General features: G+C 36.7%; 2 protein-coding genes across 4 annotated transcripts; one reads left to right on the plus strand and one right to left on the minus strand.

Annotated features, from left to right (window-relative positions):
• The first annotated feature begins 965 nt into the window (after positions 1 to 965).
• LOC129895511 (mitochondrial import inner membrane translocase subunit TIM23-1-like) lies at positions 966 to 4,657 on the plus strand. The gene has a single exon (XM_055971233.1). The coding sequence runs from the start codon at positions 1,242 to 1,244 to the stop codon at positions 1,812 to 1,814; it is 573 nt and encodes a 190-aa protein (XP_055827208.1). The 5' UTR covers positions 966 to 1,241; the 3' UTR covers positions 1,815 to 4,657.
• A 481-nt stretch (positions 4,658 to 5,138) lies between these two features.
• LOC129893782 (uncharacterized) lies at positions 5,139 to 27,111 on the minus strand. Of its 3 annotated transcripts, none has more exons than XM_055969166.1 (10): positions 26,802 to 27,111; positions 25,204 to 25,723; positions 24,016 to 24,163; positions 21,547 to 21,657; positions 19,556 to 19,661; positions 14,137 to 14,358; positions 11,533 to 11,602; positions 10,639 to 10,742; positions 6,770 to 6,836; positions 5,139 to 5,680 (listed from the first exon to the last, which is right to left on the minus strand). In XM_055969166.1, the coding sequence occupies exons 1-10, from the start codon at positions 26,943 to 26,945 to the stop codon at positions 5,538 to 5,540; spliced, it is 1,635 nt and encodes a 544-aa protein (XP_055825141.1). In that variant the 5' UTR covers positions 26,946 to 27,111; the 3' UTR covers positions 5,139 to 5,537. The 3 variants fall into 3 exon arrangements, with proteins under 3 accessions (XP_055825141.1, XP_055825140.1, XP_055825142.1); XM_055969165.1 differs by having other exon boundaries at positions 5,140 to 5,680; positions 10,639 to 10,745; XM_055969167.1 differs by lacking the exon at positions 10,639 to 10,742 and having other exon boundaries at positions 5,542 to 5,680.
• Positions 27,112 to 27,176: the final 65 nt, after the last annotated feature.

A 27,176-nucleotide genomic window follows, 5' to 3' on the forward strand; every position in this document is an offset into this window, starting at 1 on the left:
TCTGATAATTGCTTAAGCAAATTGCTTTACAAGTCTTTTCAAATACTTTCCATCAATCTTTAATTTTAACCTTAAATATGCAATGCAAATGAACTCCCTTGCCTAGGGATGGGCATGATGTGGTATATACCGAATTACCATATCATACGGAAATTTTTTAATACCGTGATTTTATTATTATGGTATTTGGTATGGTATATGATATGGTATACTTTTTAATTTTTTTTGGTATTCGATACGGTATTTGATATTTAAAATTAATAAATCGAAATATCGAATACCATACCGAAGTATACAGTTATATAAATAACATATACAACAACAACAACAACAACCCAGGGAAATCCCACAACGTGGGGTCTGGGGAGGATAGAGTGTACGCAGACCTTACTCCTACCAAGGTAGGACGGCTGTTTAAAATTATTAAAATATGCAAATATGCAACCTCATATTAGTACAAACTATATGTTTAAAAGTCGAAACGTTAACTACTCTATTTTGTTGAAATATATAATAAATGTAATTGATTAAGAAAAGAAGTTGTTTGTACTTTCTTTTGAATATATATATTTCTACACGTGTAATGTGTTAGTACAATACAATTGAGATCTTTTTTTGAATTGTGGAAGTCTTAATACTCTATTATACGAATATAGATTAATCAAAATTGAACAAACTCTGATTACCGATTTACTATACTGCAAAATATCGAAACCAAACTTCAAAATACCAAACCATACCAAATTAAATTGATATAATAATTTTAAAAACTGAATATTAAAATTATCATATAAAAAATTTAAATACCATATCATACCATACCCACCCCTTACCCTGACTTCGCTCTTGATAATGTAAGAACCAGACTTAGAACAATCCTTAAACTTGCTGGCCCATTTGTGTCAAAAAAACTCTAATATAAGAGGTGGTGGGATGCGAATATTCAATGGAACTTTTTCCCCACTCCACGAGAATAAACTAGTCCCCAGAATTGAACCGGTCAAAGTCCATGTTTTAAAAACCGGTTCACCAAACCCTCGAAATTAAACACGCCAACCTAAACACTTGAACCGGTCCAATTTTATTAAAAACTCGCCGTAATTAAAACGCAGCCACATTGTGGTGTTGTAATATTATACAAGAGCCCAGTTTCTCCTCTTGGGTTCTCTGCGGCGATCGCTATTTTTTCGAATAGCAAAACCCTAGCTCAAAGCCCTAGAACAAATCGGGAAGGCTTGGTCATGGCGTATCAACACCAATCACCTAATCACACCGGAGATAGCGACGACGGCAAGAATCGCCGTCTCTATAACCCTTACCAAGACCTACACGTTCCAATCCAAACACTTTACAAGCTTCCGACTTCACCGGAGTTCCTTTTTCAGGAAGAATCTGTCGCTCAGCGTAGATCATGGGGAGAAAATTTAACCTACTACACTGGTATCGGTTATCTCTCTGGTGCTGTTGTCGGCGCCGGTAAAGGATTTGTTGAGGGTGTGAAAGCTTCGGAGCCTGGTGATACTATGAAGCTCAGGATCAATAGAATCCTGAATGGGTCGGGTCATACGGGCCGGAAGTTTGGAAATCGAGCTGGTGTTATTGGGTTGCTTTATGCTGGGATGGAGAGTGGAATGGTGGCTATTAGGGATACGGATGATGTTATCAACAGCGTGGTTGCTGGATTGGGGACTGGTGCGTTCTACAGAGCGGCTTCGGGGTTGAGGTCAGCTGCCGTGGCTGGAGTTATTGGTGGCGTGGTTGTTGGCTTGGGGGTGACTGGAAAACAGGCGCTAAAACGATATGTACCGATCTGAGATTTGTGCTGGTTTGCTTTTGGATTTATGACCTCAATCTTGGTAGCTGTTATTTGTTTCAAAATTTTTGATAATACCTTGAGAAATTGTGTTCTCGCACTGCCCAGTAATGTAATTTGGCATGAAAGTTGCATGCTTTCTAGATATATTTAACAAATATTTATTGAATAGATATTCTGAAATTAGGTTTAGAGGAGGTTTTCTCTTGAATAAGGTTGAAAAAACTGAATCTTGCTATGATTGTTTCATTACTTCTTTTGTCCATGTTTGTGTTAACAGATTTATATAGATGATAGAATGCATTTTTCTGTGTGTCTAGATCTTTTTTATTGTGTTACTGTATTGAGGAGTGTGCTCAGTAGATACAATGCATTTGATAGCAAGCTCCAGCTAGTTGTTTTGGTGGTGGAATAGTTTATGTATTCACTTTCTGATTTCGGATATGTTCTAGCATCTGGTGAATAAACTGTTGGAAATTAATTCTGGTTCTCATGAATAAAACACTGCCAGTTATTAATCGCATGTGTATGTGTATGCTTTGTGAAGTATCTGTGGAAGGACTCGAGACACCAAGTAGCTGAATTTTCCCTATTGTTTAAATGTTTCTGGTTGTCTCGTTTTCAGCTCTTTGTACTGCCATATGATGTTTGGGTAATTGCGCAAGGGCTTTGAGTTCCATGCCATTGATATGCAAAGGATGGAACTTTGAAATAATTCTGAGTCTCACCCCTTCTGATGGCATTTTTTTTGTCAATGTAAGTGGCTGAATTTTTATGTGCTACTGCTGCTAAAGTTGTGTTAGAACTAGCTATATACTAAATGGTATGTATAAAGAAGAAGAATGATTTTGATTCTCAGTAATCTGGAAGAGCTGATTGACATTTTGGAGAAAAGAATACCATCTTTTTCCTCACTATACTAACTTCCATATCTCCCTATTGTCTATATGTTTTTGATTGTCTCGTTTCCAGCTTTTTATACTGCCATATGATGTTTGGGTAATTGCGCAAGGGCTTTGAGTTTCATGCCATTGATATGCAATGGGTGGAACTTTGAAATGATTCTGAGTTTCACCCCTTCTGATGGCATTTTTTTAATTAATGATTCTTGTCAAGAATGCTATGATTCTGTTAGACTTGGATATATCTGTATCTATATCGATATATACTGAAGGGAATAAGAAGAATAGTTTTGATTCTCTATTTTATGGAGGAACTGATTGTCATTTTGGAGGAAAAAAATACCATCTTTTCTTTCACTATACTGACTTCCATATTTCCATATTGTCTATATGTTTTTGGTTGTCTCGGATTCAGCTCTTTGTACTGCCACATGATGTTTGGGTAATTGCGCAAGGGCTTTGAGTTCCATGCCGTTAATACTTGAAGGATGGAACTTTGAAATGATACTGAGTTTCACCCCTTCTGATGGCAGTTTTTATCAAAGGTTGTTGTCAAGTGCCTGAATTATGTGCTAGTGCTGCCAAGGTTGTGTTTGACTTACATATATCTATATATGCACTAAATGGTAAGTACTAAGAAGAAGAGTAGTTTTGGTTCCCTGTTTCATGGAGTCGATCGACATTTTGGAGAAAAAAAACTTCTTTCTTTCACTATATATACTTCCATATTTCCCTGTTGTCTATATGTTTTTGCTCTCTTTGTTTCCAGCTCTTTGTACTGTCATATGATGTTTGGGTAATTGCGCAAGGGCTTTGAGTTTCATGCCTTCGATAAGCAAAGGATGGGACTATGAAATGATTCTGAGTTCAGCCCTTCTGATGGCATTTTTATCAATGATTGTTGTTTAAGTGTCTGAATTTCATGTGCTAGTGCTGCTATGATTGTGTTAGACTTCGTTCTTAAAAAAAGATTGTGTTCGTTCTTAAAAAAAGATTGTGTTAAGACTTAGATATACAGTAAATAGGATAAAGAGGTAGAATGTGTTTGATATTGTTTTCTGGAAGAGCTGATTGGTATTTTGAAAAGACAAAAATCAGTCTTTCCTTTCATACATCAACTTTCATTTGCCTATATATTTTGGTTCTCTTGTTTCCAGCTAGTGTGGGGCTCCCGTTCCTTGGGTTTTTGTCTTTTGGTATTTGAGATTCTTCATCACAAAACCACACCAAGTAGTTGCAACTCTTAAGTTGAACAAACACTTTCCTCAGCCATGCTTTCTTTCCTCTCTCTTTCCAGATTCCCCTTCTCCCCTCTTGTTTCCTCTCCTTATGTCACAGAAACCCTCATATCACCACAACTTGGTTGTCACCTTCTCTGGCTGTGACAGTTCCCCACAAACTATTCCTCTCCACAATTTCACTGCCCCATTCTTTGTACTGCTAATTCAATCTCTCTCATGTAAAGGTTCTTCCAATGTTCAAACAGAGATGAGATACAGTAATGATCCTTGGGTCGGAGTCCTTAGTCCACCGGCATTACCCTCTTGGATTCTCTTATGGAAAAGCTATGAGAGGCCATTGTATGTCCCACACACGAGTAGCATAATTGAGAGTGCCAAAACTTCTAGCAGACTTGACACAATGAGATATTGGGGAGAAGAAACAAGCCCTTAGTATTTGCGACAAAGGGCAGAAGTAGAAGTTTTATCTATGGAACATATGTTGTGTGCTATATGTCATGTTTTCTTCGATTTTGAATTTGATTGATATTCGATTAAAAAAACTGTAGTCTTCCTTTCAGTAGTTTTACATAATCATCCGTGTTTTGGTTTTGTTCTTAGAGTGGAGCCATGATATATGTATGCCTTTGTTTTCTTTCCAGTTCGATTGTGAAATTGGAGCAGAAAGCAGCAATTTCACTTTCATTTGGTTCCTAGTGTTATATTTGGATTGTCTTTTAATGCCACTTAAGCTAGAGTGAGTTTTGGTTTGCTACTCAATTTTCTTTGTTGGAATTTTGAAATATGTTTACTTGCTTTTGGGTCATGAGCGCCGGTTTACGTCTTGGTATAGCACAAGTTTCTGCTCAAATTTGAATAATGGGAAGCAACTCATTCCAAAATGAATTGTCATTAAATACTAATATGAATGATAATTATAATTTTGGAATACACTCAAATTCTTTGTAATGGCGTAGCTTGTTTAGATATTTTTAGTTGTTAATAGGGTATATTATTAAACAAAACATGTTACACAGTATAACATGAAAATTTGACTCTCTTTTTAATAAGTGGTTTTCTTATAGTAAAAATGTTGCAAAAAAAGGTGGTTTCTCACGGTAAAAATGTTGTTATAGAGACCATAGTTTTGAAAAATCATTTGAAATTTAGAATATACTCAAATTTGCCAATGAACTAATTAAAATGAACATAAGATTCCTTTTTTTTGTCGTCTTTTATTCAAAGGGTTTGGATACATTCCCCACAGTTGAAATTAGAAAAGAGATCGGCTTTGTTTTCTTTCACGCCCTGTTTAAATTACCCTGCTCTTTGCTTTAGGCGCCAATATCTATTTGGTGCTGAGCATTATCAATAAGAAGTACAAATTTTAGAGTCAACAACAGTTGGTATTTCTTCATAACTAGAATCGGTAAGTTTACAAGTTCTTAAAATATTTAACTTTTGAGTACATGTCTTGAGTTGACTTTACACGGGAAAATGTTGGGAAACATCCGATCTTTGGTACAACATGCAAAGCTATGGATTCTGAACTACCTGCGAGCTACTCTTGCAATCATGTGTGCAGCAGTGGACACCCTTGCTTCACGCGGACTCTAACTTTAGAAAGCTTGCAATCATGTGTGCAGCAGCAGACTCCCTTGCTTCACGCGGACTCTCAGTGATTTTGCTTTCACTGATAACTTCGGAATCTGCAGCTTTTACAATGACCTTGGCAACAAATCCACCTAAACAGGGGCAAACACTGACAAGGATTAGCTCAACTTTGCAAGACATTATAGAATTGGAGTATGTGGTTAATTGAGCAGGTATATTTGAAACAAAAATTAGGATTCAAAAGTGATCATACATGTACCAAGGTAAGCTCCTAGTGATGGGATGACATCAATAGGAAAGAAAAACATTAAAAGTTAAAGAGGTTTAACCAAGTCTAAGACCAGCCTTCTAGTGGAGGGGCTCTACCATTTGGCAATTGATAACTAACTACATTGCCATAATACAGCCCCTTTAGCAACTACAAGATGGTTAAGGAGCAATGCTTCTCCCTAACAGAGCACCCCTCCCTTTGTTTTCCTACTTGCATATCTCACCATGAAAGCAGTATACTAGAAGAAAGAATTAAAACCATTGGTTAACCTCTTCCATCCAAAGAATACACATAATGTAAGGCCTTAGCATGGTGAAAGAGTATTCCAAGTGTTAAATATTGTATAATTAGATAGTGTGGGTATGTGCATATCCCCAAATTCTTGTAATTACGCGATCAGGAGATTGTGTGATATTTTTATTAGTTTATTTCCTTATTTACATTCTTTGAACAACTATTTAATCCCATTAGATTGAGGGAATAAGCAAGACATTAATTTCCAAATTCTCCTCTTCCCCTTCTAATTTCTCACCAAGAAAAAAGAGTCCCCATAAGGATAGACTACTTTCTTGATGCCCCCTGGTGTTATATTCTCCATGCTCCAGTTGTCCAGTCCTAGGCGTATAGGGGTATTAAGTCCAGCATTGGTTGTGGGAATGAATTGTCGTCTCCTTACAAGGTCATGAACAATCATTCTCTCATGAGCGCTTTTGAGGTTGAGTTAGGCCCAAGATCCATTTATTCATAAAATCAAACAAATACGAAAAAAGTTGGATGGAACAACAACAACAACAACAACCCAGTGAAATCCCACAACAAAAGTTGGATGGAAAATGGTCAAAAATTTAGAATAGATTTTTCCTAGGCTAGAATAGCACAATAGCATGTATCCTCATTGATATAAAACATATAGACTTTTGAGGTAAATGGGAAAGTTTTAACATCTTACCCTCAAGTGGAAAGACTCGATATGTTGGCAATACCCAATTATTCCTGCAGCACAATTGATCCAGTTGCTGCGGACATAGAATTGAAGCATAAATGCATGCATGTTACAATTATGCAGCAAGTAAAAATTAGAATAAAGAAGAAAAGACATGAATACTTTTAGGAAAAGTAATTCATAACAGGAATGTGAAATTACATCACTTCTAAAGCATTTGTAGGGGAATTACATTAATCTTTTCATGTGTTTGTAGACCACTAATATAACCAAACACTGTATTTGTAAATAAACGCTACACAAATATATCTTTTGAATAGATTTTTCATCTACAACCAAACACTATATTTGTAAATGAGCGTTCCACAAATATATCTTTTGGATAGATTTTTGGTGTAGATGAATATGAATATACTTCACTTGACTTCTCAGTTTCCTACATGTTTAGCAAAGTGACTCAGTTTCTTGCACTCTTATTAAGCTTGACATACACCAGTATTATATCGGTGCTGTCCCTCATCAATAAAATCTTCATTAATCAAATATAAATACATTCCACTTGACTTTCTCAGTCTGCTGATCCCCTCAAGCTCATGGATACACTTTAACGGTCAAAAACTAGCACTGAATAATGTCAGAGTGGTTTTTTTTCCTATGGAGTGGATGATTTTTTTCCTTCTTGATAAGGATAATGTCAGAGTGGTCGATTTGGAGGGGTTTATAGCCTTGGGGTAACCCTAGCCACACATGAGCTGTTCATTTCGTTTGAAAACCAAAACCCTAAATAAAATTTGGACCCAAGCATAAGATTGATCCTGGAATCTATGAGATGATTTGGCTTAAGAAAATAATGCAGGAACTAAAGAGACCTACGACTGTCCCAATGAATCTATACTATGACCACAGAGCTTCCATAAGCACTTCACAATTCAGTTCAACATGATAGAACAAAACATGTTGAGGTGGATCTAGATTTCAGCAAAAAGAAGTTCGAAGCAGGAAGTGTGTGTTTGCCATTTGTGCCAACGGATATTTTTACTAAGAGGTGTTTAAACCAAGATTTGAGCGCATGTCAGATATCTACCTGCCAACTTGAGGAGTGTTGATCTGTCTTATCCGATCATGATCACGTGAGATCAAACTGGACCAATTAAGCTGGGAAGATTTCAGATTCTTGGGAATTAGATCAGAATTATGGCTCAACTCTTGGATCATCTAAAGTTAAGGAATTAAGTTTCCTCTTTTAATTGATTTGTTTTCTCAAGTAAACTGTATACTCTTCCGATGAATAATTGATCTTGGGCGCATTTACAAGCCCATGCACTATAATTTGGCCATTGTTGTGTGGCATTCTGAGAAGTTATTGAAGCCAAATGACGTGTTTTGGATGGAATATCAAGCAAGTGTGCAATAAGGTATGAGTTCCAACATATGCAGGAAGTTTGCAAAGCAAAAGGCAGGAAAAATGGTCCTGGCGCTATAGTGGCGCGATGCGCCACTGCAGCGTCAAAACCTGCACAGATTCTAGTGGCGCGACGCGCCAGGATGCAAACTACTGAGGCATGTTTTGGGCGCGATAGTGGCGCGATGCGCCACTGCAGCGCCAAGCGAAATTCTTCAGAAATTCTCTGGGCGCGATAGTGGCGCGATGCCCCACTGCAGCGCCATCAACTTTCCAATTATTTATTATTCTGCCCTTCAATAATTGAAAGTAGAGAGCACTTTAAATAGTTTGGTGTGCTAGGGCAAAAAGTACAGACGTTTTTGGAGGCGGAAAAAGAAGAGAAGAAAGAGGAAAGAAGAAGAGAAGCACAAAAACATCTTAGGCTCTTTTCTTCCTTTATTGTATTTTAATGTGTTTGGAATTGATTCCTTGTTGTTGTTATTTACATATGAGTAGCTAAACACCCGAATTCCGGGGCTATAGCCACGAAACATGATTTAATAGCATTTAAACTTGGTGGAAGATGGGTTGTTGATTCTAATTACTCTTCCATTCTTGTGGTTATGATTTTGATGTTTGGCCAGCATTAAGATATATGTGTTGTTTATCTTGAATTCGGAAGAGGACAGGTAGATAGAACAAAGAATGGAAGGAATGTGTTCATACTAACATATGTTAGCGTGATTAGTAGATAGGATGCTTGTGACACATACCTATTTACCACATTTGGTTATGATAAAGGATGATAGTTAAATGCGTTTTTATTGTTTCATACCTATCACCGCTCAATGATGTAGTTAGGTTGGCAATGAAGATAGGCAATTATAGGTCGGAAAACCATAATTGGATTATTAACCCTTTTTATCAGTAATTAAATAGCCCATCGGAAACTAAGATTGAATAATAGTAAACTTGATTTCACGTTATGCTATAGCCCTGGAATCTCTTAAAGCCTGATTAATATACATAACTATTGCATTGTCTTCACTTCGAGAAAGTGTTTATACTAAAAAAAAATCAGTAACAAACAATCTTAAACTCATTGCATAACTATAATTAGTGTAACCATTTGAAAGAAACTGTTTGCCTTATCAAGGTCCCTGTGGGTTCGATATCTGGCTTGAAAGAGCCGCTTTACTACTTGAGAGACTACGTACACTTGCGTGTGCAATTGTAGCCACAACAATAATACACTATTCTGATACCAAAAATCACATTGACATACTGAAAAATACTGTTATCTTCTTTTCAAGTCATGAGTCGCGTATTGACAGATGAACTAGTTTAGCAAACACAGCTTGCCCAAAATTTTACATGTAAAACGGTGAATTGATTTCAGGAAGAAATAATCAGTGAAAGTTTTAACTATGCCATATGCTAAACCAATACAAAATTTTATATAAGGAACAAAGAAATGCATGCAAGTCAAAATAAGTACTTTGTCTTTCTTGGTTCAATAAAACAAGCATGTCCAATATGTGTCCCAATAATGACTTCTGATGTATATTGAAGGAGATCTTAGAAATATCAAACATGAAGAAAATTTCCAGTCAACAGATGGCAAACAGAAGACATTTGAATGATTGGAAATGGAAAGAATAGCAGCCTTCTACAACACAGTTTCACCTTTCAATAGCTTATCTGGGGAAAGGGATACTAAGGTGTGGCAGACAGATATCAAAGGGCTGTTCTCTCTGTCAGTTCAGCATATAAGGACCTAAAACTCATCAAATCTTCAGGAGGATAGTTGGTCATGAAAGATGATTTGGAAAACAAAAGTGCCTGATAAAGTGAACTGTTTTACCTGATTTTTGGCAAAGGAAGCAGTATAGACACATGAGAGAACCTGAAAATAAGAGATTTTTACCAATTCTCTAGATGCTTCTTATGTGGGGAGCAAGCTGAGATTTAACAATCTTTTTTTACATTGCAAGTGGACAGATCAGCTATGGAAGATGTTCATCAGCCTGAGAAAGATTAGGTAGGTGAAGCCAGGAGCATCAAAGGAGTTCTAAATTGCTGGAACGGTGATGGCAATGCACCAAAAAGAGAAGATATGGAAGATTGTCCCAGCATGTATTTGGTGGACAGTATGGAGAGAAAGAAATCAAAGATGTTTTGAGGACAAGCAGAGCAATTTGCAGAGGTTCAAGATGAATTTCTTATCTCTTTATTACTTTTGGTGTAAACAGGAACTGTTAGTTCAAATAGAAGACATTTTTGATGTTTTAGGGTATTTGTAGGAAAAGCAACAAATAGGCGATGTAGTTGTAAGTTGTAATACTTTTGAAGGGGGACTACATATTCTGATTTAGTGTACATATGGATATAGAGATTAAAAGTTACCATTCTCAAGAAGAAAAAACAAAGACAGACAGAAAATAAGAAAAGCGAAAAAAATAATGTTACAAATTTGGATGCCTCATCTTGCCTGACATTGGTTTTGCAAAGTAAGAATTGCCTCGGACAATCTTTTTCCCTTGCTATATTGAACAACACATTGGTCTTCTACCAGTTGATTGGTACTGTCTTTGTCTTCTACACACATATTAAGAAGGAAATCATGCTGACATTTCCCAGTCCAATTGGTTTAAACTGATGCTATTCAACTTAAAAGTCTCCCAAAGGCTGACATAAAGTATCATAATGGGTATCGAAACATCAAATATTAGCAACAGATAATGTCACCTGTCATAAGAGAAAAGGTACCAGAATAGTTTCTGCCCATTCTTTTTCTCAGTTCCAATTAAAGTGACACAGCAATGTCAGCTATTATTAAAAGATTCTCCTTTCGTTATTTATCATTTTTTTAAGAAACAAATGGGTCTCGATTTATCTCATAAATTTGAAACTTACCAAAAATGCAGCCTTTAGATCCATGTTGGGCCTGCGTCTCTAAAGGAACAGAGAAGGTGTTTGATTGAAGATAACAAGTTGAAGAATAATCATCCTACTACTGTCATGGCAGGAAAATAAACCCTTACCAACTCCTAAGGAAAAATATGATCCTTGAAGAAGAGCAAACAGGAAAAGAAACACGAGAAGGGAAGTTCCATGTCTGATTTTTTCAAGTTGTAAATAACAATATAGATAGCAATCCAAGAATATATGAGCGCAAAAAAAAAAAGAAAAAAACTGATGATACATGGAACCTTCAACTGGCAGTTTGTTGCTTTGCATTCATTCTAACAGCCGCACATCAATCTATCTAATGCCTTAAAGGAAACAAAAAAACTTCCTGCCTAATTAGAATCTAACTTTCAGAAAAGAATCTAATATTCATTGAATTAGATGAAACACGCTAGAAACGGAGAAAAGATCGTACCATTTAATTCTGTCTGAATAGTTTTATTACACAATGCAATCTCATCTTCCAAAATGCGTAGCTGATAATGCTGAAAGTAATATAGGAAAAAAGCGAATATCAGAATGGTAGTCAATGTCTCAAAATTTGACAGCACATTAGGGACCTACATCAAAATCCACAGTTTTCTACCATTTCTATCACCGTATCGAGAAAACAAAAAATGTGGACTTCCTTAAGCCTTCACACAGATGTTGAGTATGAACAGGAACACCACCAGCCCTATCATATATCACAGCAAGCAAAAAAAGAAACAAAGAAGAAATAGAAAAGTGGGAGTGAAATGGCTGCCATTATGGGTTGTGGCACTGGCTCATTCCAACAAAATACCTGGGTCTTCCTGAAGGTGCAAAGTTCAAAGCAGTACATGTCTGGAATGAAGTTACTGAGAAAAAATGACAAAAGGCTGGCAACTTGGAAGATGCAATACCTTTTTTTGACAGTATTCCCACCTACATCATGTCACTGTTTCCAATGCCATCCAAGGTGCAGAAACAACTAGACAAATCAGAAGGCCTTCCTACGGCCTATGGAAGGGGAACAATGAAGGCTAAAAGATCCATCTAGTGAAGTGGTAAAATGTGATTATGCCAAAGCAACAGGGAGTACTAGGAATTAGAGATTAAGGAAGCACAACAAGAGTCTAGTACTGAAATGGTGGTGGAGGTATGCTCAAGAACCAGCAAGCATATGGAAGGAGGTAGTGACTGCCAAATATGGGAATTAAGACAAAAGGAACACAAAACAGAATAGAGCTCCTCATGGAGATGGACCTTGGAAGTATGATAACAACCTGAAAGATGATTTCTTTCAAGAGGTGTCCTTCTGGATTGGAAATGGCAACACAGTCAAAATTCTGAAAGGACAGGTGGCTTAACATTCAACCCCTCAGAACCTCCCATTCTAACCTCTATCACTTAGCTTCTGACCCAGACTCTTCAGTGGCACAAAACAGAGTAGGTGAAATATGGGCCCCTCACTTCAGGAGGAACATATAGGACTGGGTACTAAATGGGCTTATTGATTTATTTAAAGTACTTGAAGGAGTTTCAATGCATCCTCTAGTCCCAGATAGCTCAAGATGGAGTAGCTCTGAAAAAGGAATCTAAACTGTGAAGGAAGGATATAGTAGGCTGTGCACATCAAATGGAACGATAAATCAATGGTTTTAGTAACTAATTTGAAAGACCAAAATCCCAACCAAATCAATTGCTTCTCATGGGCAACCCTCAAAGATGTTATCCTAACTCAGGACAACCAACAGGAGGAATTTTCAGTTGATTCCTCCAGTTGGTTAACAGACGCTTCATGCGTTACAACAGCCTTGAGTCAGTCAATCATTTGTTTCGACACTGTTTGGTGGCCACGGGATTTTCAGTTGATTCCTCCAGTTGGTTAACAGACGCTTCATGCGTCACAACAGCCTTGAGTCAGTCAATCATTTGTTTCGACACTGTTTGATGGCCACGGATCTATGGAACATGTTCCTTTCACTTTTTGGTATCAATTGAACATCCCCCAGAATGTCAAAGATGCAGTGGAAAGTTGGAGCCTAAGAGAAGTTGACAGTACCATCAAGAAGACCTGGCAGATGATTCCAGCATGTATTTTTTGGTGTTTTTGGAAAGAAAGAATTCACAGATGTTTTGATGGTATCTCAACTCCCAACAGTAGATTAAAATCATAATGCCTATTAAACCTCTTCTGTTAGACCATAGTGAGGGCACTATGGTCTAGAGACCATATTTTTGCGACCTGGTTTAGTACAGGAAGTTTTTGTACTCGGGGAGTTTAACCATGATTCTTTTGTGTACTTACTCTGCATATCCCTGATGCCTCTTTAATACAACACCTTACTTAATTAAGAAAAAATGTGGGAGTGAAACAAGATCACCTGATTGATGTAAAGATGAAGGGAACTTCTTGGGAAAAGCAGCTTTCTTATCAATTAGAAGGAAGAAAGAAGGAGCTGCTCGTCCCGGGAAACAAAGTATGCTTTCGTGAGCGAGAAGCAGCCAGGTATAGGAGAAGGGATGGTACGCTCAAAGGAGGTGGGGCCTTTTTGTTTAACGGCTGCTCGCCTTTTGAATAAGATTTTCATAAAAAAATGTTCTCTGGACTTTATATCAATATGAGGTGATCGTAACATGGTATATAAGACTCGTGATTTAGGCAATTCAATCTTCCGAGCGTAAGGCGGAAGCCCCCAAAAATGGTTTTCAAAAAATGGGTGATGCCTATCTTGGTGGTCGTTAAATGAAGGGAACATTATTGAAAACGAGTCAGAAGTTCGTCAAGGAAAATTGGGGAAAAAATTCATCAAGAGGGAATAGGATATTAGTCACTTGTCAGATCAACTAGTAAAAATTCTCTTTTTAGGAGGTCCAGAAAATGTAATACCCAAAGTTTCATTTGCAAATTCTGATCCCACATTAATAATATTTCCAAAAGTGAAATGAAAAGCCATATTTGTTAACCGTAGAATCAAAGATTGTCAACATGTTAACTAGAAATGACATGCACCTAGGAAGACATGGGAAGAAAAGCAATATCAGAGGCAGTTACCAGTTTCTCTCTTTTCCAGCGAAGAACAGTCAAGGCAGATTGTGATATTGCATATTCCTTTGATGCCAAAGTGGTTACTCCATCCTCAGATTGTTCGGAACCCAACTGAGACAGGCCTACTGCAGAGGCTCCTTGCATACCTCCTCTTCTTTTCGCTTCATCAATCTTTTCATCATCGTAATCAGTAATGCACGACTTAATCATGGGTGGAGCCACATTCTCCTGTCAACATGTTTGAATATTGAAAACCATTTTCATCCATGCCCCAACAGACTTGCTAATCATATATATTTTGTCATCCATAAAATTGACTCTGAAAGCATGATGTGATAACAAAACTTGTACGTAATTCAAAGTTATTACTCAGAAATTATTACTTCCTCCATTTCAATTTGTTTGTCCGTTTTGACTTGGCACGGAGTTTAAAAAAACAAAAAGGACTATTGAATCTTGTGATTTAAACTAAAGATATGTAGAATGTTTCAAATACCCTTTAATCTTGCGGTCTTAAACATGTCACATGAAAAAGGATCAAAAATTTCCATAACATAACAAAAATTCCCTCCTTCCACCAAATGGTTCAAAAATGGCCTCAATTTTATTTTTAGGGCTACAAGTGGGGTTTGAGGAGGGTACTTAGAAGTTCGATATTGCAGACCTGCAAAAAATAGGAAGTATGCTATCTTGACATCCTAATACTACAGATTGATCTTTAGAGTTTTTTTTTATGTGTAGTTATTTTACTGTATAACTTTACATGAGTGTTTACATATTTTACCCTTTTTGTTGGTGCAACATCATATTATATTCCATAACATAATCGTTCTCCTATTGGTAACATATAGATGAAGTATCACTTACTGTAATTGTTTCTTTAATGAGTTTAATTTTCTCATTGAGTACTCTAACATTTTAAATCCAGTGTTTACATTAAAAAGGGTGATGAGGGATACAATAAGTGGATTGTTCAAGCTATAACTTATAAGTGAAAATGGTCTTCTTTATTTTTAAATAAATCCATGAGAGATTTGTTGCACCCAGTTATTGTGACTATGTAACTATTTGTATAATGAAATAGTTAACAATATTTGTAACACTACTGTTTTTTCTATTTTGTAGCTTCAGAAGTTTATTACTCCCATGAACACAAGTAAGTAATTGGTATGCCTTGCATCTGCCCATTATCGTCAGATGGTTGGTGTACTCAGGATGCAACAATTCTCAATTCTCATCTTCATAGATTTCGTAAACAATTACAACAACATACCTGGTGTAACCCACAAGTGTGGTCCGGGGAGCGTAGAGTGTATGCAAACCTTACCTCTACCTTGGGAGAGGTGATTTCCGAAAAACCCCGCTCTAGAAAAAAAGGCAGTCCTTGAGCCAAAAATGACCTCCTATTAAATGATTTACTTTTTATTATTCTCTACCGTGTAAATGTGAAGAATTATTCTATTAATTTCTAAACTCTCAGTTTTATAAGTTTAATGTTATTAATTATTCAGCCTTGAATGTTTGTATCTTTCATATATCTTTTTCTTATTCAGATGTTTAAGCCTCTTTAATGATTTAATCCCACGTTTGAGCAATCTTACGACTCCAAGTAACCAAAACTGTATCAGTTATTATTTCTAGTTATGTATGTCTCTTTCATATATCTTTTTCTTATGCAGATGTTTAAGCCTCTGCGATGATTTAATCCCACGTTTGAGCAACCTTACGATTTCAGTTTTTACTTTACAATTGGCTCGTCGCTTGACTGCTTCTCAATCAAATCATCATATACGTAATAAATATGATGTCTACAACTTTTTTATGTTATAATTCACACAAAATATAATGCAGTTTGTAGGAAAACATTATATATATATGAATATTTGAAGATATAGACTTTCGATAAATACATGATTATTAGTTCTTTGAGAAAATGTTAGGATATTTACACTACATCAAATACTTTTTAAAGAGATCTTTTACTTATTTCAAGTCCTTTGTTCGTGAATAGGGGTTGATTCTTTTTATATTTCAATAATTATATCTCTATCATAAATAAGTAGTACTTCTTTTATAAAAGTGTACATTATGAAATTGACGCTGATATATTAGTCATATTAAAGAACACATATGTTGATTAGATTTATGTACAACATGTTAGCTTCATTCGGCACTAGCTTCTTGATATGTATGCGACCACAGTTTTGTAAAGACAAGACACAAATTTTTAGACGTGAGCCATTTACAAACATAACCGGTGTTAGGTTGCTCAAGTTTATTTTTAAACAATGTGTTGAGCAACCTAACACCGGTTATGTTTTGCCTCACGTCTAAAAATTTGTGTCCTGTCTTTAGAAAGTTGTAGTCGACTCCTTTTTACAGTAGCATACATATCAAGAAGCTTTTGCTTATCTGATGCAGTTAGTTGTCCTAGTCCACATACTATTTCTGGCCCGCTACTCCCCCAAGCTCCCATAGCTATCAACTTCTCCCAACTCCGGAGCTTTGGCATTGTCAAGCCTCCGCATTATACCCTGGCTGGCCATTTACAACCCTCTTCTTCCTCTTCCTCTTCCTCTTCCTCTTAATATCTAAATAAATTCTTATGTTGGGTTGTTAGATTCTTGCTCGGGATAATCTTTTCAGTCCATACATAAACTTCTATCACTCCTCCTAAGAAGTAGGTAGTCTATTTGGGTCTTAGCCACCGCACTACGGTAGGTCACCGAGTACTCCTCTTATGAAATCTCGAGTTAGAAATGAAAAGTCAAAAGCCTTCGCTAAATACCCCACTCGTTCGTATCCCCAAAGTAGAAAACACCATGCACATCATCGTATCCCCTCAAAGTGCTCCCCATATGACCATTAAAATCACCGCCCATAAATGTCTTCTCGATGTGTGGATACCTCTCCCGACCTCATCCAGCTCCTCCCAAAACCGCTTCTTCAACTCGTTGTCCAAACCCGTATTGTAATGACCTTGAGGGTGATTTTCGAAAATTTGTACAAAACACGCGTGAACAGTAACACGCGTGAACAGTAACTTTTTGGGCAGAAAATGCCCCTTTCTTCCCATTTCAATATTTTTCATCATTTGTTTGAGTTCTTGAACTCCTTGAGGTGATTTGAGAAGAGATTTTCGAGGCAAAGTGTTGGGTAAGTGATTTTTGACCTAAAACCTTCCTTTTTCATTAAGTTTTTGACGATTTTAACTCTTAAATTTTAGTTTCAAACCCCAAAAATCTTTGTTTCTTCCCTAATCCGAATTTAAGGAAAATTGTGATTTCCAACTCGTTTTGAGCTCTATTTTTATGGGTTTTTCAACCATGAGTTCCTTATTACCAATAGAATGGGATTGTTCAATAAATTTCCAGATTTGACCCTTTTCGAAAATAGTTAATTTTTGGACCATTTTACCCCCGGTTCCGAAACCTATCAATATGGGTGTCATTGGACTCCTTGTGACGTGTATGTTTCATTGTTGATAGTGGGTTGTCATTTCGGGCGCTGAATTCGAGAGTTGCTTGTCCGGTGGAGGTATTCGAGTGCGGTTTCGGCAATTGAGGTAGGTTTGGCTATCTTTCTTTGAGATTGGGATGGGGTAATTAGTCATTCATATGTTATAGACTTTGGGATGGGGTTGTAGTATGAGTTGAGAATGTTATATATATTGTGATGCCCGTGTGGGGGCTCATTTATTAATGTGTTGCCGTGTGGGGGTTTATTCGTATTACATAGCCCGTGTGGGGGCCTTATTTGTTATCTTATTTGCTTTGAGAGCATGTGAATTGTGATTTGCCTAAGAGAGAGGCTTGAGTATATTATTTGACTTGTGATGCCGCCTGAGAGATTGAGTTGGGGGTTTTGAGCATACTTGAGTATTGAAATATTGTTGAGAAAGGGGTGAATATTTAAATAAAAGTGTGTTCTTCCCGTTACTATTTATTGAGGGTGAATATCATGTGTAGGTTAAGTTTTGAGAACTTTGAACCTTATACCACATGTTAGTTGATTATTACTTCCATGCATATGTGTTTTGATGCATTCATCCTCATTCATCATATCATGAAACATGGGAAGTTGAGAAATATGGAAATTCTTTTTGAGAAAGAAAATAAAACACCTTTAAACCTTTGTATCTTGAGTCCCTGACCGAGGTAGTTTTCCGGCAGGGTAGTGGATGCATTGTGATCCTAACCTTTGTATCTTGAGTCCCTGACCGAGGCAGTTTTCCGACAGGGTAGTGGATGCATTGTGATCCCTTGACCACGAGGAGGTGGCAAGGATAATGAGATATTGTGATTGAGGTATATGGTCTGCAAGACCCCCATGGGCCCTGCTTGGTAGCTGCTTGGTAGCACAGCTCAGCAGGTGTATACGACAGTCTGTGCGACAGTCTTGATTCCACCGTACCACCACATCATTGCATCGTCATATTGCATTGATATTTGTACTGCTTGAATTATCTGGTTAATTGTGATTATGAGCTGTTATTATGGGTTTACTTTACTCGCGTCAATATATATATAAACTGGCGGCACCGATGCCGAAGTGAGACTTTTCTGTATGCAGGTGGATGCGTTCCTTAGTTTATTTCATAGGTTTGATTAATTCCTTATACTCAGTCAGCTAAAACCTACTGAGTACATGTGAATTGTACTCACCCCTACTTCTGTGTCCCTTTTTGATGCAGATACTAGTCGGGGTACCCCACGTGGCAGTTAATATTCTAGCGAATTGTGTATTCTCAGATTAGTGGTGAGGTCCCAGAATTTGGATCGTCACTAGTCTATCTTTATTTTTCAGTCTTTTGTATCATTCAGAGACTTATGTTGTATCTTCAGATTTGAACCTTGTATTAGATGCTCTTTATACTTATGACACCAAGTTTTGGGATAATTTCTTCATTGTTTTTTTTTTCTTTTTATTTAAATCGTGGCATCACTTTCCCCTTTGGGAGTCTTGTATGAGTTTTATTTTTAGGGTTACACATCAGATTGGGTTTTGAGATGTGTGTCATCATGACCTCAGTTTTTGGATCGTGACACGTATGCACTATGTCAAAGGTCAGACCTCCCACAGCTAGCTTAATAGCCATCATCCCATCGTTCACCCTCTTACCCCATTCCACCATAAATAAATATTACTATGAGATGGGAAAATAATTGAAGAAAGTTCCACATGTACTACATTAAACAGAAAAGAGCATGTAAGGTACTATAGGATTCATTTGGTGATAATAAATGCTGAAAAAGTTGTTACGATTTTATCTCTGCCTAGATGATAATCACATCAGTATCCACACATAATTGATGAGGACCACCAAGCCATTGGAGAAACAAGTCATTTATCACCAGCTTTCTTTGAAAAAGGTGCATCCCTTGGAATCCCTTATAGTGTAGTTACTGTAGGAGTTAGTTTTTACCTGATTTACTTCTTTCTCACTGGAGCTACCTCCAATTTGTATATCATATGCATGACCAGCTACCACTTCTACATTTAGATCTTGCAAGCCATCTGATAACCACTCCCTGTGGTGAGAAATTCATTTTACAACAAAAAAGGAACTATGCTTAATATCCTACTCTCGATACTTTGAAAGAGCAGAAACTAGATATCTAAGAAATAAACAAAAAATCAAATTATCTAGAAACAGAAGCTTAAGGTAAGGTTAAGGATAAGTGTAATCTTGAAAGTATGCCTTTTGATTAGACCTCTTCACAAAAATAAGATAACATAAAGTAAAACAAAACAAACACAGAGGCACTCCAAACAATAGATGAATTCCAGTACAAGATATGAAATCAGTTATGCCTAAGATACAGGTAAGGGGTTTTCATCAAATAAGTATGCTCTCAACCAGTTACCTTAATTGAATTCAAGTAATGACTGTTTAGAAACCCCTTTATTTGAATTATGCATTTGTTTGCCTTTCAGCACTTGCTTCTTTTTTTTCTTGTTTTTCTCTGGGTGAAAGATGCTTAAATATCAAGATATTCCCTTCCTTAATTCAGCATTTTCTATAAAAGATACAAGATGAAATGACTTTTGGTGAAACTGAATCTTTCATTTACAGGCAAAGTTGCAACCCCAATTTAAAAACCTTCAACATAATAAGGACGAAGGATTTCTAACTCCCAATTTCCAAAATTCGCCACTTTAATTTGTAGGTCTTCTGTCAAAAAGCAGTAATGCTATGTTAAAAGGAAAGTGTACACTTAAAAGATGTTGCTTTTCCAGGGAGTACCACTTTTTTCACTTAAAAGTATATCTGACCCCCCACGTGCTTCTGATGTACTTTTTTTTGACTGAACTGCCTTTCCTTTCGAACTGAACTACCACAACTCTCGCTATCTGCATCGGATTCTTTGGATGAAAGAAGACTAGCTTTTAGAGTGGATTCTTTCCCTAAACTAAAGAATTTACTTAGCTTCAGCCAGTATCATTTCGCTAAGGACACTCGTTCAAATTTTTCGGACCCCACATAATTGACTTCAACGGCAAAAGTGAACAGGCCCAATGAAGCTAGTGTTTCAATGAAGCTAGTGTTTCACGAGTAGCGGATCCAACTAATTTGGGCCCAAATGAAGCAATACATAATTATTAGGAAAAATTACCAGGGAAAACACTTTTTAATAAATACTTACTGATTTTAGCGATACTTTTTATTTATTACCATTTATAGCAATACATAACAATATTATGATATATCTATCATGTATTAAAAGTGAATTATGCATGCAATATAAATGTATTATAAGTGTTTTAAAATATATTATACTTGTTTGGTAAGAAATTGACACAATGTATTATAACTTATAAGTGTGTTAAAGTGTGTGATAAATATATTATCCATGAATAAAACTTATATTATATGAGTTTTATAAATTATTCTCGCTAATATGTATTAAAATTGTATTATAATTGTATTATGTGTCCAGTGAAAAAAAATATTATTGCTATAAATGGTAAATATTTTCTTAATGTAGTACATTTATGTAAGTTTCCCTAATTATTACAAAGCCCCATTGAAAAGGGCCCAAGCAAAGAACAAGGCCAAAAATACCACTTCTGACTGAAAGACTATACGCTTATTACAAGCAAAACATCTGCAGCCTCTATATACTGATACACATCATGCTAAACAAATTGCACCACCAGACAAAGCACAGAAAGACACTTCCGATGCCACCAGAATAGAAATATTATCAAGTTTGTGAAAATCCCGTCAGAGAAAGAAAAATCATAGGATAGTTTCTAATGGAAAGAAAACAGGTAAGCTCCATCTTGGAGCATATTAAATTGAGAAGTAAAGAGCATTTTCGCTACAGAGACTAGAGGGCAATGTTTTGACTAAACATTTTGCAATTAAAAAAGGGCAAAGAAATAACAAAAGAAACCAGATGCAACTTCTACCTTGAATGCCAATTTGACAAAATCTCTCGGTAGGGAAGCAAGTGAAAATACTCAACAGCTGGAGCAACCGACCATTCACATGGATTTTTCTTGATTAAAGGACTCTGCAAGCTACTCCAGAAGCAGATTCAAGGAAAAATCAGCCATTCGTCAACATTGGAGCAATATTTATAGTACTAAAAATAAAATTTAAAGCAATATTCATTTACGCAATGCAAAATTCAGCTTTTCTAACAGATTATGAAATTAACTTAGGAGAGATCAATTCCTTACAAAATTTGATCCTTCATCGATGAAATGCACTTATCAGGCTACTTAGCACATCAATAGCTCAACATGATAGAATTATGCTCAAACAAGTGCAAAATGATGTGATGGATACTATTTTTGAGTTCCAAGATAGAGATGAATTAAAAAAAGTATGAATACCTCACTCGTTGTCATCATGCCTAAATGGGAGGGAGCCACGAGCATGAAGGATTATAGACCCATTAGTCAAGTGGAAAGCATATACAAGATTATTTCTAAGGTTCTTCCCATTAGACTTAAGAAGGTGCTGGATAAACTCTTTCTGCTTCACAAAATGCTTTTGCGGAGGGAAGACAAATTTTGGATGCAGTGTTGGTGGCAAACGAAGTAGTAGATTCAAAGAGGAAGCAACGAGTGTCAGGGGTGTTGTGAAAACTTAATCTTGAAAAGGCATACGATCATGCGAACTGAAAATTCCCAGATTCCATTATGCTTCAAATGGGATTCGGGGAGAAGTGAATGAAATGGATCTTTTTTTTTTGCCTTTCTCTAGTGTGATTCTCTCTGTTGGTGAATGGTAACCCTTGCGGGTTTTTTGGGAGCTCAAGGGGTTTGAGATAAGGGAATCCTCTATCACAGATGTTGTTTATTATAGTTATAGAAGCTCTGAGCAGGATGATAGATAGAGTTGTTTTGGGGGGTTACTTTGAGGGTTTCGATGCTGCAGGTAGAGTGTAGGGACAGTATCGGTGTCTCACTTTTAGTTCGCGGATGATACCAGATTTTTTTTTGATGCAGTTGAGACCCAACTGGATTATCTAGGACAAGTTCTCATTTGGTTTTAGGTAGTGTAAGGTCTTAAAATTAATTTGAGGAAGTGTGAGATTGTTCATATTGGGGAGGTGAATGACATTTGATTGATTGCTCGAGTATTGAATCGTAGGGTTGGGACTCTTCCAACTACATACCTGGGAGTATCATTATGTACCTCGAACAAGGATCATGCGGTGTGAAAACCGGGTTTTCAGAGGGTTGAAAAGAGAGTAACGAGGTGGCAGAAAAGATAATCCAAAAGCGGAAGGAAGTGCTTATCAAGAGCACATTATTGAGCATCCCCACTTACTAAAAAGCTGTAAAAGATTCAGAGGAGATTTCTTTGGGATGCAGCGAATGGGGCAAGAAAATTTCACTTGGTGCGTCGGGAGACTGTCACAACTCCTACAAAATGAGAGGCCTTGGAATTAAAGATTTGATGCTACAATTCAACAAATTAGGGGGACACAAGATAGAGAGACTTTTTAGGACTTGAGATTTAGGAGGGATTTTCAAGATTGGGAAGTGAATGAGCTTCAAATATTGTTGGCCTTACATAGGCAAGTCAATCTGATGGATAATCTCGATGTTTTGTAGTGGGGCTTGGGAAACAATGGAGTGTCAACATGAAATACTTCTATGAGAAACTATTATTTAGGGAGGAGGTTTAATTCCAATGTAATGGAATATGGGTTCCAAGGGTACCGAGGAAGGACTATGTCTTCATTTGGCTAGCCAATAAAGGGATGATCTTGATAAAAATCTTAGAAAGTGAAAGTTGTTTGTATTGGTGTTACATGCGTAAGGAGTCGGGTGAGGACTTGGATCATCTTTTTACTTCATTGTGGCTAACCATGTAACTATGGTGGGATATGTTTAGGTGGTTTGACACTCTTTGGGCAATGTCAAAAATTGTGAAAATTTGATGTTCAGCTAGAAAAGTGGGAGAAGGAGGAGGAGATAAAGGGCTTAGAACGTGGTTCCACATGCGCTAATATGGGTGGTGTGGAGAGAAAAATAGGAAAGCTTTTGAAAGTATAGAGTCAAGTTTCTCTCAGTTGAGGAGTAGTCTCCGTTCCTTTATTTTCTTTTGGTGTAATTAAAAAAATTCCTTGTTGTATAGATGATTGGATGGAGTTTGTGGAGAATCATATTTTGTAGATTCTTTACCTTTTGATATATCACTCGCCAGTTTGACCATGTTTATAATGAAAATACTTTTACTTGATTAAAAATGCAAAATTGAATCTCCTACTAGCGCATTAAAATTTTCTATATTTTGCATCAATATTGGTAACAAGACTCACATTTGACAAGGGATGTATTTTGTTTAAAGGTCCAGTTTACTTTTTTTTTGTCGTTCATTTCCTGAAGCATGCACTTGAATATGTAGAGAAATTAACCAACCTTTCAATGACGTCGCGAATAGGAATCTTAAAATCTTCATTCACCAACTTAGTGGATTGTACAAGATATAATCGCGCGGATGCTTTTTCTTTATCTAAGGAATATACAAGGTGGCTCTCTAGGACAGCCAGATCACTTCTATTGATGCCTGTTTCAAATGTAAATTACATGAAATATTTAGTCATTCTACAAATATTACAGCATATAAACTGAAGTATTATGGCAATATCTCCAACATTACGTATGAAGGTGCCTTTGGCTAAGCGAAAAATATAAGGTTGCTTAAAGGATAGGATATTAAACAGTCTACTAGTAGCAGAGTTAATTTACTTCAAAGAGATCAAAAGGCGGAAAATGGTAACTAATCATGACTGATTCTAGTGGAATAAAAATAATTACAGATCAATTCAGCTAGCAACAGAAAAAATCAAACCGAACTTAAGAGTATTTTTCAAACAAACAAAAATAAATGTAAGGAAAGATTCCTAGAACTCAGGGATAGAGACCCATGGGGGCAGTGACAGATATAGAACACAACCAATGGATTCACGGGAACTCATTACCTTTTGCCCAGACCCCTATATATATTAAAATATCCATTAAATATCAAGAAACAAAATGATTGTGAACTAAGTTATTATTGTATATTAACTTGAGGTCTTTGTAGGTGGCAGAGCCACAATTTTCACTAAGGTTCAAAATATAAAAAAGCAAACACACGAAAAAGTTAAGGAGATTCAACATCTCCTACATATTCATAAAAAATAATTTGACCTTTAGTCCTAGTGGAAGATTTGTTTTTTATAAAATTGAACTGACGGACTTAATTGGAACGACATGAACAGTAACCACCTCAACTTCCTTGGTTATTGTAGTAAAAAAAAAAAAGAAAAATGTAGTTATTGTAGCCTAGAGTGGCAGGTGCATGAAATGTCTTCTCACAACATGAACCACAATGGATATCACTTTAAATAGGTATTACAAACAAACCACAAGAACCACTTGCTTAGTACTGATAGGCAGCACAAACCAACCACAAGAACTCTCTCCATAGTACTGATAGAATAAACAGGCACCACAGGAAAGATCAGTTCAAACCCAAATCGGGGGCAAGGAGTAAAATCATTTCCTAATGCAAATTTTGAGGACTTAAAGCTCTAGAATTTTGATTCCTCATTAAGCATATACCTGTTGCTTCTGTGGCGGCGGAAAGTGCAAGCTCTTGGAGTGATGATCCATCAGCATACTGAAGACTGGTTGAAAACATATTAGCTCTTTTCTTTTTGTTTCTGCACTTTGAATCAAAAAGATAACTTGAAGAGACATCAAGATGTTTTTCAATAATGGACCAAACTGCACAGGTCATAGAACTATGCATGAGCAAGCAATTCTCCCTCCTTGAATCAACTAAGAATACAGCAACTTTGGAAGTAGGCCATTTCTGTGATAGCGGAACAACTTCTGCAGCATCCAGCGTTGAAGATATATCACATGCCCTCATAATTGCCTTCTCAGTGAGTGAAAGTTGGCTTTCCAAATTGTTCACGTCTGTGTAATCTGATCGATGCATTAATTTCATATATGTCATCAAACTTGGTTTCAGAACTACAGCTAATTGGCAAAATGATGCAAAATTAAGAAACTCTATTTTATGATCTTGATGTTGCTTCCTGTAGTAGTAGTTGTAGAGCAACACAACAGCATCTACCTGTCAACATCAGCAGCCAATAGAAGAATGGATTAAGTAGCACATAACAAACAAACCATGGGGCTTACATGAAGGTTTCCCACAAACCAAAAAATAGCATAACCTTTATTACTCAACTCCCATACCAAGCTTGAGTATGCTAGCTCACTGGTTAATCTAAATTCAATTATAATGCAGCTCACTTCCCCTAGAATCATTTACATAGAATCAGAAGATCTTTGCCCAAAGTCAACTTCATGAAATATAGAAGTTTAGAGCATACAGATGAAAAGAAAAAAGTGTATGGATAAGTTCGTGTTTAACTTGCAAATTTTTGCACTTATTAATTATTGAAAAGTATTAAAAAGATATGGCCTGAACTCCTAAAATGACAACTTTATCAAACAAAGTGATGTCAAGGCTTACCAGAAGAAATAAGATACGGAACGAGATTATACATGACAAGGTGGGAGTGCCCTCTGTGCCGGACAAGATAAGGGAAGTGGGGCTAAGATGGTGTGGGCATGTGAAAGAGGAGGTGCATGGATGCACCAGTAAAAAGGTGTGAGAGGTTGGCTATAGCAGGTTCAAGGAGAGGTAGAGGTAGGCGGAAGAAGAATTGGGGGAGGTGATTAGATAGGACATGACACATCTTCTACTTAATGAGTACATGACCCTGGATAGGAAGGTATGGAGGTCGAGGATAAGGATAGAAGGGTAGTATGTAGGGAGAGGCAGTGGGTCAGTTTCTCTTCTCATCTTTTCCTTATTTAGTTTAGCATTGTTAAATAGTATTTGGGTAGTATCTTATTCTTCAATTTTCACTACTACATGTTGCTTCATTTCCACTGTTTATCTTGGTATTTTGTTGTCCTCATTTTCTTTTCAACCCCTTTCTATTACACCAAATGGTCTAAAAAATCAGAAGGTCCATACTCATTCTATTAAAGCATAGAAACCTCACACGGAGTTCTAGTCGAGAAATCTTTTAATTTTACTGTGTCTTATCGCAAAGAGAATTCAATTGCAATGATCAAATTGAATTAATCAAATAAAAACATATCAAATGAATGAACAGTAATTGGAAGGCTAAAACTACCTGTTTTGCCATGGATTTTTGTTGATCAAGTGTCGGAGCTTCCTTTGATTTGCAAGAACTGCGCCCTAACAACGGCTCCACCATAGATTCCAGCAATGCCTGAACTGCTTCCTCTGTTGGACACACCTCCTCCGTCACCCCCATTTTTTCCGTCGTCTGATTCTACTTCTAGTTCTAGATTATAGTTGATGGTGCAGAAAGTCAGTCATCGGGAAGGTGAATTTCGATCAAAAATGTAATGGGCATGCAGAGAAGCATGGGGTTTAACATTGGGTGGCGGACTGAGACAGTGGGGGAAATTGGGGGGTTTTTCTTTTTTAGTGTTAGGAATCTCACAAAAAGTCACTTTTACTACTATATTTTTATTTAGAGCCC

The sequence above is a fragment of the Solanum dulcamara genome, chromosome 7 (genome assembly GCF_947179165.1).
Source record: "Solanum dulcamara chromosome 7, daSolDulc1.2, whole genome shotgun sequence".
Lineage (NCBI taxonomy): Eukaryota > Viridiplantae > Streptophyta > Magnoliopsida > Solanales > Solanaceae > Solanum > Solanum dulcamara.

What these genes read in the sequence shown, in the direction of transcription:
- LOC129895511 (XM_055971233.1), top strand. Translation starts at nt 1,242, where the DNA reads ATGGCGTATCAACACCAATCACCTAATCACACCGGAGATAGCGACGAC.
- LOC129893782 (XM_055969165.1), bottom strand. Translation starts at nt 26,945, where the DNA reads ATGGGGGTGACGGAGGAGGTGTGTCCAACAGAGGAAGCAGTTCAGGCA. An exon ending in GTGAGAAAGAAGTAAATCAG is followed by an intron (nt 14,359 to 19,555) that starts GTAAAAACTAAC and finishes ACATGTTGACAG; the next exon opens with GAGAATGTGGCTCCACCCAT. An exon ending in TCGAGTCTTTCCACTTGAGG is followed by an intron (nt 5,681 to 6,769) that starts GTAAGATGTTAA and finishes GCCCCTGTTTAG; the next exon opens with GTGGATTTGTTGCCAAGGTC.